This window comes from Elephantulus edwardii, unplaced genomic scaffold, assembly GCF_000299155.1.
Source record: "Elephantulus edwardii isolate Elephantulus edwardi_28Jun2011 unplaced genomic scaffold, EleEdw1.0 scaffold00127, whole genome shotgun sequence".
Taxonomy (NCBI): Eukaryota; Metazoa; Chordata; class Mammalia; order Macroscelidea; family Macroscelididae; genus Elephantulus; species Elephantulus edwardii.
The window spans coordinates 7641268-7655820 of NW_006399877.1; the positions used below are offsets into that span (position 1 = coordinate 7641268).

At 49.9% G+C, this 14553-nt stretch overlaps 1 protein-coding gene across 2 annotated transcripts in view; it reads right to left on the reverse strand.

The window, feature by feature from the left end:
• Window positions 1-1376: 1376 nt before the first annotated feature.
• The window catches only part of EIF4E2 (eukaryotic translation initiation factor 4E family member 2), a 26832-nt gene continuing 13655 nt past the window's right edge, over window positions 1377-14553 (reverse strand). The window contains exons 5-8 of one of the 2 annotated variants that reach the window (XM_006893469.1): window positions 9828-9932; window positions 7994-8146; window positions 7768-7904; window positions 1377-1422 (exon numbers count right to left, since the gene is read on the reverse strand). In XM_006893469.1, coding sequence (XP_006893531.1) covers window positions 1377-1422; window positions 7768-7904; window positions 7994-8146; window positions 9828-9932 — 441 coding nt within the window. Of the gene's footprint in view, window positions 1423-6164; window positions 6238-7767; window positions 7905-7993; window positions 8147-9827; window positions 9933-14553 lie in introns of those variants that run through there. The other variant, XM_006893470.1, reaches the window with a different exon arrangement.

Consider the following 14553-nt stretch of genomic DNA (forward strand, 5'->3'; position numbering starts at 1 on the left):
CTGAGGCCTCCGTTAGCGAGCAGGCCAGCAGTTGTGTGCAACAGCGTAATACAGCAGGTAAATGGAGGCACTTGCAGCTATCTTGCTGTGTGCAATTGAGTCACAGCTGACCCTCTAGCAAGTTTTCAGTGACAGTAAATGGCTCAGGAGACTGATGCAGCTGATGGATTTGAACTGTGTACCTTGAGAAGTGCAGGGCAGCTTCTTACCCGAGGCCATCAGAGCTCCCTGATAGAGAGCTCTAGAAGGACTTAAGGTTTTCTACTAGCACATTATCTGGGACATGGGACGAGAAGGCAGAGGGTCAGGGCACCAAAGCGACAGTTCCTGGACCACCCTTCTCTCGGGCAGTGGTGTTGGCAGAGGTGAAGCATGAAGTCCTTTTCAAGACACTGGGAGCTCCTGTTTGCCCTGAGCCCTGAAATGGCCCCAGCAAGCCTTCAGCAGAGGTGCCAGGATACGAAGTGTCCCCCTGCCACCTCCCGTCTGACGTGGAGGGTGTCCTGTGTGCACGTAGGGACGCTGCTCTACAGTCACCCTGGCTCCTCCACAGGACATGCAGACCCCTGGCCACTTGCGTTGTTCCCCCTGGCAACATCACTTCTCAGTGGGCCTGTCGAAGGTGGAGAGATAAGTTCTAGAAAAGCCTCACTTCCCTCTCAGGGAAGGGGTCCCAAAAGCAGTACCCTAGCTGACAGGGGGCGTGCTTCAATTATTCCACAGGGGTGGGGGGGAGCTGCTGGCCAGGCATGCGGCCCCACCTTCACTCTCTTAGAATAAATGGTGGAAAGAAGGCAGAGCTTGGCTTGGGAGCCTCTTCACAGAAAGACAAGATTCTGACGGGAATGTTCTAGCTGACCTATCTGCTGCAGGGACCCTCATGACAGGCCGGCTGCAGCACAGCCCTGGCTGCTCCCTCCAGGTCACTCAGGCTGTAATGCCAAGTTAACTCACATTCACTCGACCTGACCAACATCACCAGTGAACACTCAGCAGCAGTGGGGCCCATGAGCAGGCCTGTGGTCAGCATGTGCTGATGGCCAGAGTGACCCAGCCACAGTGAAGTGACGCTCTACTTACGTCCCTCCCCACAGCGAGTGGCACTGAGGGAGCCGAGGGCTTGGAGGGCATGTGCTTGTTTCTTAGAAAAAAATGGTGGGTGACCTAGTTGAGCCTCCCGGGGGCTCCCCGTCAGCTGGCCCAGGACTCAGGGCCTTCTCTGGATCTGGCTCGGACTTCAGTTGAGGTCAGGCTGGGCGGGCAGGAAAGGACACCTGCCAGGGGTGGGGTTCTACGGCTGAGAGGCATATCATGGGGTTACAGAGAAGATATACAGGCCCTACCCTGAGTGTGAGAGACAGAGGGGGAGCGTCCGATCAGCGGCCGCTGCTGTTCACCAGGCCATGAAACTCCTCCCAGGCCCTGGCAAACCAGAGACAAAAAACACAATAGCACATTCAGGTCAAAAGCTTTCAATGGAGAGGAGACACGATAACCCACATCCCGTTTCATATACCCTCCAAGTCCAGTGGGGCCCCCAGATACCCGCAAATACGCAGCTAAGTCTGTCTGTTTAGTGTCCTCCCAGCAGGTGGGCAGCCAGCGCGATCCGGGGGCTCAGTGACACTTCTGGCTCGTTCCACTAACCAGGGCAGGCCCTCCCTGTGCCCCGAGCACTTGCAACTGTACTTTCAGAACCACGCAGCCATGAGGCTCCAAAAGGTGAGGTTCAAATTGTCATTCCAGGGGAGCTCTGGTGGCCTAGTGGCAAGGAGCTGCAACTACAATCCCAGAGGCGCACGGTTCGAATCCACCAGATGCTCTGCCGGGGAAGGAGGGACAATCTCCTCCTATACCAGTCAGATCTGATTTGACGGTACACTCACACAAAAATAATAAAAATTTAAAAAAAGAAAGAAAAAAAAAAGACAAATTGTTATTCCAGAACACCTCCCATTTATGAAGATAGAGGCACCAGGCCATTGGCTTTGGGCATCAGCAGATTGGAAGTGAAAAGCATCTTTGTCAGGCTACCATGAGGTTCCAGGCGGGGCCCAACAGCTACAGGATGCCTGAGATGCCATTAGGCAGTACCACTCTCTCTGCTTTCATGCTCCCCACCTCCTAAGGCTTCTGGGCTTGGACCGCAGTCTCCATCACGTCCCACCTGGCTCTGAAAAGACCCAAAGCAACTACTCTCAGTGCTGCAGTGGTGTGGGCGTTAGCCGGTCCCATTTCCCAGGAACGAGGTTCACTGCAGCCTTCGTGCTTATTAAGTCAGGATCTCAAGCTCTTGGAAATGAGGATTAGAAAGAAACATACTGAAGGGGTGGGTGGTGTCTCAGGGTGCTCCGAGGGGTGAGCAACAGGAGAAAGGAGAGCCCTGGAGGCCCCACCCACCTCAAGTGTCTCAGGGGAGCTCATCTGCTACCCCTCTGCCCTTGGCTCTTCTCAGCCCCATTTCTTTTATCAGTAAGCCCCCTGGGAATAAAATATAAAATGGAGGTAATCTGGTACTTTTAAAATGAATGTTTCTCACTGTCAATTACTCTTGGGATGGCACAGCACCCCCGTGACAATCCCTGTCTCACTCACTGCAGGTCCCATAGAAGGCTGCTAAAAGCTGTCATTACCAGGCCTGCTATAGAGAACTTCTCTTTCCTTCTCTCTATACCAAACTAAGCCAGCTGCATCTGGATACATTCTGACTCACGGTAACCCTGGGGACAGAGCGGAACTGCCTCCAGCAGGGTTCCAAGGCGATGATTACCGAAGCAGATGGCCCCACTGCTTCTCCATGGTGGGTTCATACCACTGACCTCTCAGTTATCAGTCAAGTTGTTAACCCCTGCACCATCGGGACTCCTCTGCCCTCAATAAGGACACATTACAGAGACTTGGCCTGCTGTGGACGCTCAGGCCATCAGTATTTCCTGCCTCTGCACAGCAGCACTGAGGAGCTAGTGATCTACCTCCTAGACTGAGAATATGTGTGGTCCGTGCTTTTTTCTTCACAGCATCACTTATAGGTGACAATCAATGGACAAAATGTGAGAGCGTCACACAGGTATGTCACAATCCACCAACTTAGCTTCCATAACAAGAGTGTTCCCCAGCCTTTGCAAGAGAGGGCAATCCCACTCTGCTCCAAATGAAATTAAGGGCAAGGCAAACTCTGATCCCTGGGCAAAGGCCCTTTCTCAGATTTCAAACAAGCTTGGTGTCCAAAAATGACCCGGCTCTGCTGCACTTTCCTCTCATTTTCCCGTACTGACTCTGGCCCAAACAGAGCAGTTCTCTGTGCCAAGGACCTGCTGCAGCGCTTCGGAGCATCTGTCCAGTCCACACCTGTGCTGGACAGTCCCCTCCCAGTTTCCTCAGCAGTGCTGTACTCATGGCTGTGCCTGACCGTGAAGACTCTTGTCTAATTCCATTTCATGTATTTGGTAGAAAGAAAATCCCTTATCCTCTTCTGTACATTCTTACTCTCAGAAGCCAACAGCTTAGCTACAGTGGCAAACCTGCTGCCTAGAGCAATGTGGCAGGGCAGGCCTAGTAAGTAGTATTACTACACTCTTCTATTAAAATCTAAGAAGCAGCTGAATACTAAAAGCATTCTATGGCAGAGGTTTTGAAAAGAATAAAATGATCCTGAGATGAAAATAGCTGTGTGAACAGACTGAAAAGGCCCTTCAGAGATCAGTCCTGTCCCATGTCACTTCCCAGTAGGGAAGTTCTGAGAGCTCGAGGTCTCCACTATGGGCTGTTTTCCTTACCCTCATCCCAGCCTAGTTCTCAGACTTACATCCCACTGCCCTCAGTGACCTACAGCGCAGCCCCCTTCTCACCCAGGCTCTGTTCTGAACAGGGTAGGAGGATGGGGCACATTTCTGAAACACAAAGCCAGAGCAGCAACCTTGCTGGTGGCTACACCCACGCCAGGACAGTCCCCTTGCTTATGAAGTTCAGTGTTTAAACTACAGTCTGACTGTGCACTGGAGATCAGCCTTTCCAGGCCAGATATCTTGAATCAGAAGGTACATTTTAACAAGATCCTCATCGGAACATTCCTATGTACACACTAAACCTTCTGGGGATCTAAGAATCACCTGGGAGCTTGTTAAAACATAGCTTTGGATTCATTTTATCGGCACAGAGGATATTGGGGTCATTCCTAGAAGGTGTCCTCACTAGACACTGCTGCGACTTGCCTGTCCCCACTCTGGACCTGGTGGTCTACCCTGGGCTGCATAGCTGGTCAGGGAGTGAGACACCTCAGGCTGGAGATGGTGATAAGGCACTTCTGGTCACCAGGACCCAAACCCCTGAGAACTGCATGTGGACCTGGGATGGTTTTCCAGGGCCCTTGTTCACCCTCAGGTGGGGATGTGCTGACAAGAAACAAGGGCAGAGGCCAGCAGGCAAAGCTCAGAGCGGGAGAGGGACACGTCACTCAGCCGGCGCAGCAGCATGTTCTCAGCTCCCAAGGAGTGCAGCAGGAGAGGCCAGAGCAGTGGCAGGGAGGCCAGGGCTAATGGGAACGGGAATGGGCGCACACAGGAACACTAGCAGGACCACTTGACTGAGAAGCCTAAGCCACTCCTAGAACATTCTCTCGCGCCAGCTCCACAATCAAATCCTAACCGTTACTACTCGGGGAGAACAATGCACTGGTGCGTCTTCCTTTCTTCATTTTCCTGGGACTCCTCAAGTCACCCTTTGAAGAACCACAAGGAGTGGAACAGGACAGATCCCACCAACTTGTCATGTGTGACTGGTTAGGGTGATGGTTCGGAGCCAGCCTCCACCTGGAAGGCGCTATCAGCCTCAGGACTAATTACAAATACAGTGGGAATGAAGGTCACCCTGTGGTCATAATCATGGAAGTCAAGAGGAAGAGGCCCAACAGAAGGCAGCTTTTTGACAACGGCTGAAAACAGAGAAAGGGCCTTTCCACTTCCAGTGAACCTCCATGTTCTTGGTACTTGGACCAATTCTGGGTAAGCAGTAAACGAAGCAGCAAGGACATGGTCTCAAAATATTCTGCAGGACCCTGGTGGGGAGGCAGGAGATGAGCAGAGAAGGCACTGCCCCCGCAGAAAGGCCACTTGGGGAAACCCAACACTGATCCCCGGCCACCAACGCTCTCAGGCAACCAGACCAAAGTCTCTAAAATCCTCTGGTTTTCACGGTGGCATCTAAGGAAATATTGAAGAACATGAGGCTTGGTTCACCTCTACATGAGGAGGCAGAGGGTGCCTCAACGCCAAGTGCAGGACATATACATCAAAGCTACAAAGCAGGTGAGAAGCCAAGTGTGCTCTGGTCAGGTATCCCAGGAGCCAGTGGTTACAGTTCGCAGGCCTCTTCCCACCTGGCCCCGATGCACAGGCTGGGGCTGGGGAGAGTGACTGACAGGGGCTGTGTCTGTGACCGGGCAAGCGGGGCTGGCACCAAGAGGAAGAGGACCTGGCTCTGGAGGGAAAGCAAAGGGAAAAGGCTGGCAAAGAGCTTGTGGCTTTGGCCCCAGTGAGGAACTCTGCTAGCATAAAGCAAGGTAGCTGGACACACACAGCTCTATCCAGGCGGGAGCAGGGGTTTATGCCAAGCAAGAGATTTTGGGAAGGAAAGGTCAACAGGAAAGTCAGCAAAGCAAAGGCAAGGATCCCCCTCTCCAACTTGAGCCAAGGCTGCAGCTGAATCCTCAATCAACACTGTTCTTGTCAGGAGCCTGACTAGAGGGGAGATCAAGTTCAAGAAAAGGGGGGTCTTGTGAGAGCAGAGGGTCACCGAATTACGTCCGCCCTCAGTCACTCTCGAATGTGATGCTGGACAATGGGCATATGGAAGTGAGACTGTGATCCCTGGATGGCCCTGCACCGAGAAGTCTGGGCCATCCCTTCACATGCTGACAGGCAACTGAAAGGCCACTTCTTGGCTGCACCACAAAGAGCAAGAGCAGGAGACAAGGCAGTTTAGCACCATTTATTAAGAGATTTCAGCAGTGGTTGTAGCTGCTGCGTGTCAGCCTGTTCTTAAAACATCAAATGCTCTTCCAGCTCCTCTTGTCCAGGACAGAAGGCTCTTCCGGGTAGCGCGCCAACAAGACAAGAGACTCCGATGGTGCCAGCTTCAGTGACGGTGCCATCCAGAAAGGGACAGGGTCACGGCACATTCACCCGCGTCTTCCAGAGGTTTTGAAAAAGGAGCCTTTGGGGGCCCAGCCTGCCTGGCATTCTAGTGGGGGTGTAAAAGGTTGGCACATTGGGGGAGGAAAGAGGGTGATGCAAGGGAAAGGAGCAGTTGGGTCCCCAGGAGGCTCCTGGTCCCTAGGGGCCGATGACTGCAGGCAGACCCCTCCTAGAGCAGGGCAGAGGGCCATTCTTGCCAGCTGACTGGGGGAATCCCTCCAGTTCTCCTTGACTGGGGCACATGTTTCTACAAAGTTCAGGAATAACTGCCTCAGGGTGTGAGAAAGGAGAAGAGAGAAGAGGGGAAAGGTGATGAACAATACCTCCTCCCCTTTCCTACAGCGAAGAAGAGCCTGGCTTTTCGGGAAAGTGCCATTTGGGAATCTCAACAGGAAGAACCCCAGACAAACTGGGCGAGGCTCTCTCCAGCCTGGACTGGGTCTGGATGCAGGGCAGAAACCACTCTGCTAGAGCAAGCGTAAGGAAAACCAGCCAGGAAAAGAGTGTCACTCAGGCCTGCTACGGCGAGCAGTCACGGCTGGCTGCCGAGAGCCAGTGGCGAGGACGAGTCACACCCAGCCATGACTATGACCCACTGTGATGGCAGCGTTCCCAGTGACAACTGGCACTCAGCTGGTTAAGCCAGCCCCACCCACAGCATCTGAGAAAGTGCAGGACAGGATATTCCCAACGCTGCCTGCTGCACCCAATCATTATGCTCTCGTCTTTAATAAGAACCCAATGATTACATTATTACTAATCATCAAGAGGACACTCATAACAGTATTTGGCCCTTCTCCCTCTGAGGAAGGCCAATCCACACTGAGACCACTCTGGCCTAACCGCAGCCCTGCAAGTCTTCCTGTCCCCCATTTTATAGAGGGAGAACTAACACAGAGCAGGTGAGTCCTACCACAGGTACAGCCTGTGATCAGGGTCAGAAGAGGGACCCACACGCCCTGACCTACTCCAGTCACCTCTCACGACTGTCCACCAGAGCCCCTCCCTCACTGCTGCTGTCCATCACTGCACGTGCCAGCTGGGCCAGTGACTCCCTCCTGGCGTCCTAGGGAGATGCTGAGTGGCGTTCCCTGTGTCACTCACACCTCCATCTCCACTGTCCTCTGTTCTCCTATACATACTGCTCTGCTTCCCTACAGTCCCTGCTCTACCCATGAACAAACGGGGCTATCATTCCTCCTAAAGAGTCAGTTCCCCCAACAAAGAAAACAGACAGAAGCTGGCAGCTCAGAAGACATGCAGAAGCGGGTGAGGAGAGGGCAGGGAATTCTCTTAAAAACAGCAAAGGAAAGAAGAGGGCTTGGTCTTTCACTTCAGACAGGGGTGAGTGAGTGTAGGACGAGACAGCCTGTACAGACACAGCGAGCCCGCCGGGGTATGGTGGACGGAGTCTCACTGACAGAACTGCTCCAAATGGCTGGAAGCACTAGAGGGTGAGAGACCTGTTGCTTCTCCACCAGTCAGTCTCCTGCCCGATCAAGCTCCTCTGGGCCCAACTATGGACCTACTTCTGCTGAGCTCAGGGACAGCCCGCCCGGGTCCCCCCAGCACGTACTTGATGCTGTCGGTGTGGGTTTTGTATTCCATAATGGTGTTGGGAGGTAGGTTAAGCACTCGCCGAAGTGTGTCCCGGATTCGGGCTGTGGTTGCTTGGTCACTGGCAGTCTTGTTCCATATTGAGATAATGTCCTCCTACATGGGACAGAAGAGTCATCACAGCACGATGGAGGCGGGCACAGAGCAGAGACAGCACCAGAAGTATTTCTGGCTGGGGGGCTTACCTGAAACCGGACAGAGACCACAGCCCCGCAGATCTCCTCCCCAACCATGAACTGTTCCCCCAACATGGCCAGGATGAGGTTCTCCCAGCAACGGGAGGCCAAGCCCTTCCGTAGTCGGATGATCCACTTGCCACCATTTTTATTTGCATCATCCTGTAGAGAGAGAGAAAGTACTAAGCCGAAAACACAAAGCTTTCTCTTCTGTAGTTTCCTAAACCCCACTGCACAGAGCGGATTCCAGCTTTCGGTGACTTTGCAAGACAGAGAAAAACTGGCTCCCTCAGATTTCCAAGGCTGGAAATCTTTACTAAAACAGACTGCCTCCCTTTCTCCCAGAGAGTGGCTGGGGGTATAAAGTGCTGACTTTTTGGTCTGCAGCTGAGTGTGTAACTAACGTGCCAAAAGGACTTCTTGTGTAGTTAGGGCAAGATTTTTAGTGCCAAAAATCACTTAAATACTAAGAAGTTTTGTTATTTCCAGTTATTCAACTTTTCAAGGAAAATGGTGCAAAGTAGGCAGGAGTAATGAGAGAAGAAATGAAAAAGAAAAAAAACCAAGCAAAGAAAGGCAGGCAGGGACCTGGTTACAAACCTAAAGGATAACCAGGTCCTGAAAGCTAACCCTCTCTCCTGCACAACTCTCAGAGGAATCAAAACTAAACACACTGGATTTCAGTCTGCTCACTACTTCATCTCTTACTGCCTCCTGTCTCCATGTACCAAGTGCAGGCGAGAAGCCACCATCTCTGCCACTCCCAGTGCAGCAGAGGTTGTATGGGTGTATAAATAACACATCTGAGCACCAACGCGGAGAGAAAAGACACACAGATGATGGGTGGGTCGGAGCCAGTGAGCTAAAGGTTTCATTGGGAGGGCAAGTGATCACATCAGTCTTCTAATGCAATACCCTGGATGAGGGCAGAAGACAGACACCAGCTGACCACAACTAGCTAACGGCTCTGCAGGGACACTAGAGCTCACTTTTGGCTCCTATCAGCTTCTGAAACAATGAGCACCCATTCAATCATCTATATTGTTCTGTAACATTGTTTACAATTGATCAATTAATTCATTGCAATGTCTCATAAAAAACCCCAAAACCCCCCATAATTAGTACCAAGTAAAGGGAACGCTAGTGGTGTAATCTGTAGGTAGCCACACTAGCCAAAGGTGGCGACTGACGGCTTGAATGCAGTTATTCCACAGGAGAAAGATGGGCAATCTCCTGTGCAACGTACGATCTCAGAAACGTCACTGCGGTGTCTGCTACAAGCCAGTTCTGACTCCACTGCCAGGAGAAAGAATATGAAGTAAAAGCAGCCCTGGTGGCACAGTGAGTAAGCGCTTGGCTGCTCATCAAAGACTGGTAGTTCCAACCCCCAGCTACTCCGTGGAAAATGTCACGGCAGTTCCCGTCCGTAGAGTGCAGCCTGGGAAGCTCGAGGCGGCGAGCCTACACCATCCTGCGGGGTCGTTGGGAGCTGGCATTGATTTGATTGATGAATGGGTTTAGCTTTGTACCATGTACAATTTTTTTCTTATAGATTCTAATTTTATACACACAAAAAGTTCTTCAGAAAGAAAAATTATTTTAAAAACGGCACTACTTAATGTCATTTTAATACCATTATCAGCAATAAAATAATCTTTAAAAATCAGTAGCCCCCACGCCCAGAACCCAGCAGTGGTGCCTCCCCCTGTAAGGTCGGCTTCCTAGGGCACACGGTGAAGCAAGTCTGAGCAAAGCTGTTAGAATATTGACTGCCTTGACAAGGTGAACCATACATAACAACAGAAACCTTCCCCAGGCCAGGATTAGGTCCCTCACGGCTCACCTCCCACATGGGCTTAATTCCTTCTTTGAAGAGATGGAAGTCACTGTGGCCTGTCAGGTCCCCAGGACGTACCATGTGGCTGTAGAACCTCCAGAACTGCTCCACCTGCAGAGACAAGAACCCAGAGGAGAAAAGATGTGCCTTTACTTTTCTACTGCGTGCAGCCCGAGAACTTGACCTACGATGAGGATACAACACAACGCCCTCTGACACAGGCTGTGATGCTCACAGGCTGCCTCACTTGGGAAGGCAGGCGTGTCAGAGGAAAGGATAGCCTGCAGTTTGATAAAATAAAAATGTAACACATACAAGAAACTCTTCAGGTGAGAAGGCCTGGCCTCTGCAGAGCCTCGGCCAAGGAGGTCAGTGACACCCCCCTCCCAGTGAAGGTGCAGGGGCAGCAGTGTCGACCTTTTCATTCAAAGGCCCATCAGGCTCTAAGGCATACTGACCGAAGAGCCTCACAGCTTCAACCTGAATGGACTTTTAGATCAAAGGCTGTTTCACTGGCAATTAGAGGGTTACAGGTAGACTGATTACATTCTGCTTTTTACTTTTTGAGCATGAGGGATAGAATTAATCACACCCACCACGATGGCCTTGCTAGAGCCAAACCTAACCCCATTACTAGTGCAGACCCTGCTACACAGGCTGTCTTTTCAGAAGCACACGGACACATCTTTAGCTCAAGGAGTGGTTGCTGGGTTCAAACTGCTGACCTTTTAGCTGGCAGCAAAGCACTTTAACCACTGGATCACCAAGGTTCCTCTTACTAAGGCCAAGGCCATCTAAAGTCAAACAGACTTGAGCTTTCATACTTTGAGGTCAAGACACTGTCTTTGCCAAAACTACTGCTGACTCTCACCCTCCCTTCACAAGCCTACTGGAAAACTGGACTAGGCAGTTTCCTATCAAATGTGAGCTTATTTACAGTCATCATCCTATGTCTGTTCCTCTCACTGATCTCTCTCGATAAAGGAACACGTCCCCATTCCTTCAGAATTTAGTGAGCACGGATTAAGAGGGAACAGGAAAGAGGCCTGTTTTCAGAGCAAAGGGAAGCCTAGGAGAGCTGGAAGAGAAACAGAGACACCCAGTGAGCAGACAGCAAGACAAAGCTGCACACCAGTACTGAGGTGAGAGACTTCCTACACGCCACCCCCCCTCACAGGACGTCAACAGAGCATCTCATCTCAGCAAGTGCCACACAAGGCTGTGTCTGTGATCCAGAACTGACTGGTCACACGGCCACACTGGGCAGTGGCTGACACTGTTCTCCTCTCCAACACCACCCCATGCACACATACTACTATTTAGGAACTGGAGGGTGGTAGAAAGCACACTGAACGCCCTGGTACCCTCATTAACAACGGGGTTTCATTGAAGGTGTGGGTGCCTGAAGGCACTAGCAGGCAAACAATGCAATCGTGCCCCCTAAATCTTCCATTACAACCCTTGGAGGAGTGACATGTGCAGTGTGAAAAACAATGAGAATTTGGAACAATTCCCCTCCCCCCTTTTTCTTGGGCAGTTTTAGTTTCCAAAAGTCTTAACTGAAACCAAATAAAAGATACAAGTAACTTGGTGAATACTTGGCACAGAGTTGAGAAGAAATGTTCAGACTCAGGATGTGAATACAGAAAGGAAAAGAGAGGCTCAACTGGCCTCTCCACGTTCACACAGATTCATGGATAAAGGCGCTGCTTTACTCATAATAACTAGCACAGCCAAGAAAACGGTGCCAGAACACTAGAGCCAGGCCTCCAAGTCCAGCACCAGAATAAACAAGCCTTGTGATTTCATCAACGCTCTTCCCATGTCAACACACGATAATTTTTTTTAAAAGCCATAATCAAAACCAAGCCCAGCCACTGCTGTGGAACTGATCTGGGCTCAGAGAGACAGATCTACAAGACCAAGAACTGCCGCCGAGGGTTCTCCAGGCCAAAATCTGCCCAGAATCAGACTGCCACCGCTTTCTCCCAAGGAGACACTAGGGAGCTGGAACTGCTTACATGAACTGCTGACAGGTGACAGGCCACCATCCCCTCAGACATTCAGTTACTTGTGTTGTTAGATACTGTCAAGCCAACTCATACAACCCTATGAACAACAGACCTGAATTCTTTCCTTTCCTCCTCCTTCTTTCCATCTTCGTCATCTCTGTCATCCTTGAGCTCACAGCAGCAGTCACTGGGTCAATCCATCTTCTTCATTGACCCTCCACCTTCTCAAGCATGATGTTCCTTTCCAAAGACTGATCCCTCCTAACAATATGTCCAAAGTATGTAATGCAACGTTTCACCATCCAAGGGGCACCCTGGTTGTACTATCTCCAAGACATATTTGTTCTTTTTGGCAGTCTGTGGGAAATTCTGAATTATTCTCCAACCCCACAACTCAAAGGCATCAACTCTTCTGTCACCTTTAGTCACTGTTCAACTTTCAGACTCACAGAAACTGAAAAGACTATGGCTTGAATCAGGTGTGCTTTGGTCTTTAAACTGACATCACCACTGCTTAACCCTTTGGAGATGTCCTTGACAGCAGATTTACCTGATGCAATGTCTTTTGATTTCTTGACTGCTGGTGCCAAAGGCACTGACTGTGGATCTAAGCAAGATGAAATCACTGTAACTTCAATCTTTTCTCCATCTATCGTGATGTTGCCTATCAGCCCAGTGGTGAGGATTTCTGTCTTCCTGAGTATAATTCATATTCAAGGCTGTAGTCTTTGATCCTCTGAAGCAAGTGTTTCAAGTCCTCTTCATTTTCAGCAAGTAAGGTTGTGTCATCTGCATAACACAAATCGTAGCTGAGTCTCCCGTCAATCCTGATGCCAAATTCTTCTTCATAAAATTTGGGTCTCAAATGATTCGTTTGGCATACAAACTGAAAAGGTATGAAGAAAGGATACAATCCTGACACATACTTTTAAACCATGCAGTGTCCCCCTGCTGTGTTTGCTTAGACCTTTGGTCTAAGCATAGTTTTCATATGAACACAATTAAGTGTTCTGATTGCCACTCTTCTAAATCTTAGTCATGTCATCAAATATTAGGATGAACAACCACTGGATCAGATCTGACCAAAGGTTTCACTATGTAACTAATTTTTCTCTGAGGAATTGAACATTGTGAAGGAATTCTTAATGACGTAGACAGTCATTTTGTACGAGGGCTACTAACATAATAACCAAAGCAAATCCACAGCCCTCTAGTGATTCCAACTCATAGCTACCACACAGGCAAACTAAACTGCTCCACACGTTTGAACCATCACACTTTCTGGTCTGCTACCAAGTGCGTGACCACCGTGCGGTAAAGACTCCTAAAGCTTGGGTCTGTGGTAAGTGGTAGGGTAGGTACGGTAACTACGGGGTGGGAGCGAATAGGACAAGACTGTGTGCTGCTAAAGTGAACCACTGACTTGTCGGTTAGCAGCAGTGTGTGCTGTAACCAAGTGCCACCAAGACACATTAACTCACTAAAAACTCACTGCCATCACCTCAGTACTGACTCACGGTGACCCTCCATTGGGTTGGCAGGACTACTGCTCTTGAGGAGTTGCTGGTGAACCTTAACTGCTGGAGGCTCAGGGCCTGTGGACTGGCAGTGCCAGCTCACTCTGGACTGCAGCCCACCAGAAAGAGGATCAGAGTCCAGCACACTGGCACACCATCAGGGAGCTACTCAAAAAACAGACCAGAGAAAACCAAAGCCTTCTCTGCTACACACTGGGTAAACACAGGTATTGTTATTGCACAGAGGGGACATTCAAGGGAAGTATCTAATAAGCCTGGAGTAATAGAAGACATTTTTAATGAAAAGTTACTTCCCAGTGGAGTTTCTTCGCTGCACCGTCTAGTGTTGGTAACACTGTGTGTGCCATGTGATCTGCACCCCTGGTGGCTGCCATCTGACCTGCACCATCTGGTGTTGACACATAGTGGCTGCTATATGCACTGCACTGTCCAGGTGTCAAAACCTTTTCTGTTGGATTCAGGAATGACAGGAATGCATGCGTAGTCTCCAAAGTTGAATTCTATCGTTCTATGCCAATAATTCCTTTCTCTTCTTACCACCTGTTCAAATTCTTTAAATGTAACTTTCCTGGGGGCACCTCCCAGGTGTCTGAATGTGGACAGCTCCAGCAGCCTGGCCAGGCTTTTTCTACAGCACCTCTCCATGTCAGCCAAGTATCAGAAAGTCCTGGGGTGTCTGACTACCTCACCATGGGCTGGGGTTGAAGTTTTCATTCATTTTAGAACTACAATTCATTCAATAAACACTTACTGACCCAAATCTGCATTACCATTTAAGCCATTTTTAATAGGAGCCTAAATTTAACTTGCCAGTTGCCCATTATTATCAATGCATCTTGACTGCATGTTCGATCTATCTCTGACTGCAACGCAAAAGTCGGGAACAGAGAAGAAGAATCAGTAGTTGGAAAACATGGACATGGTGATAGAAATGAAGCTGGAGCTAGAATGATTGAATTTTACACAATCAATGACTTATTCATTGCAAACATGTTTTTTAAGAGACATAAACGCAGGTTATACACATGGATTTCACCTGATGGTATGCATAGGAATCAGATCAATTACATCTGTGGAAAAAAACCCTGGAGAAGCTCAGTATCAGCTGTGAAAACTAGGCCAGGCGCTGATTGTGGAACAGACCACCAACTACTCATATGCAAGTTCAAGCTGAAGCTGAGG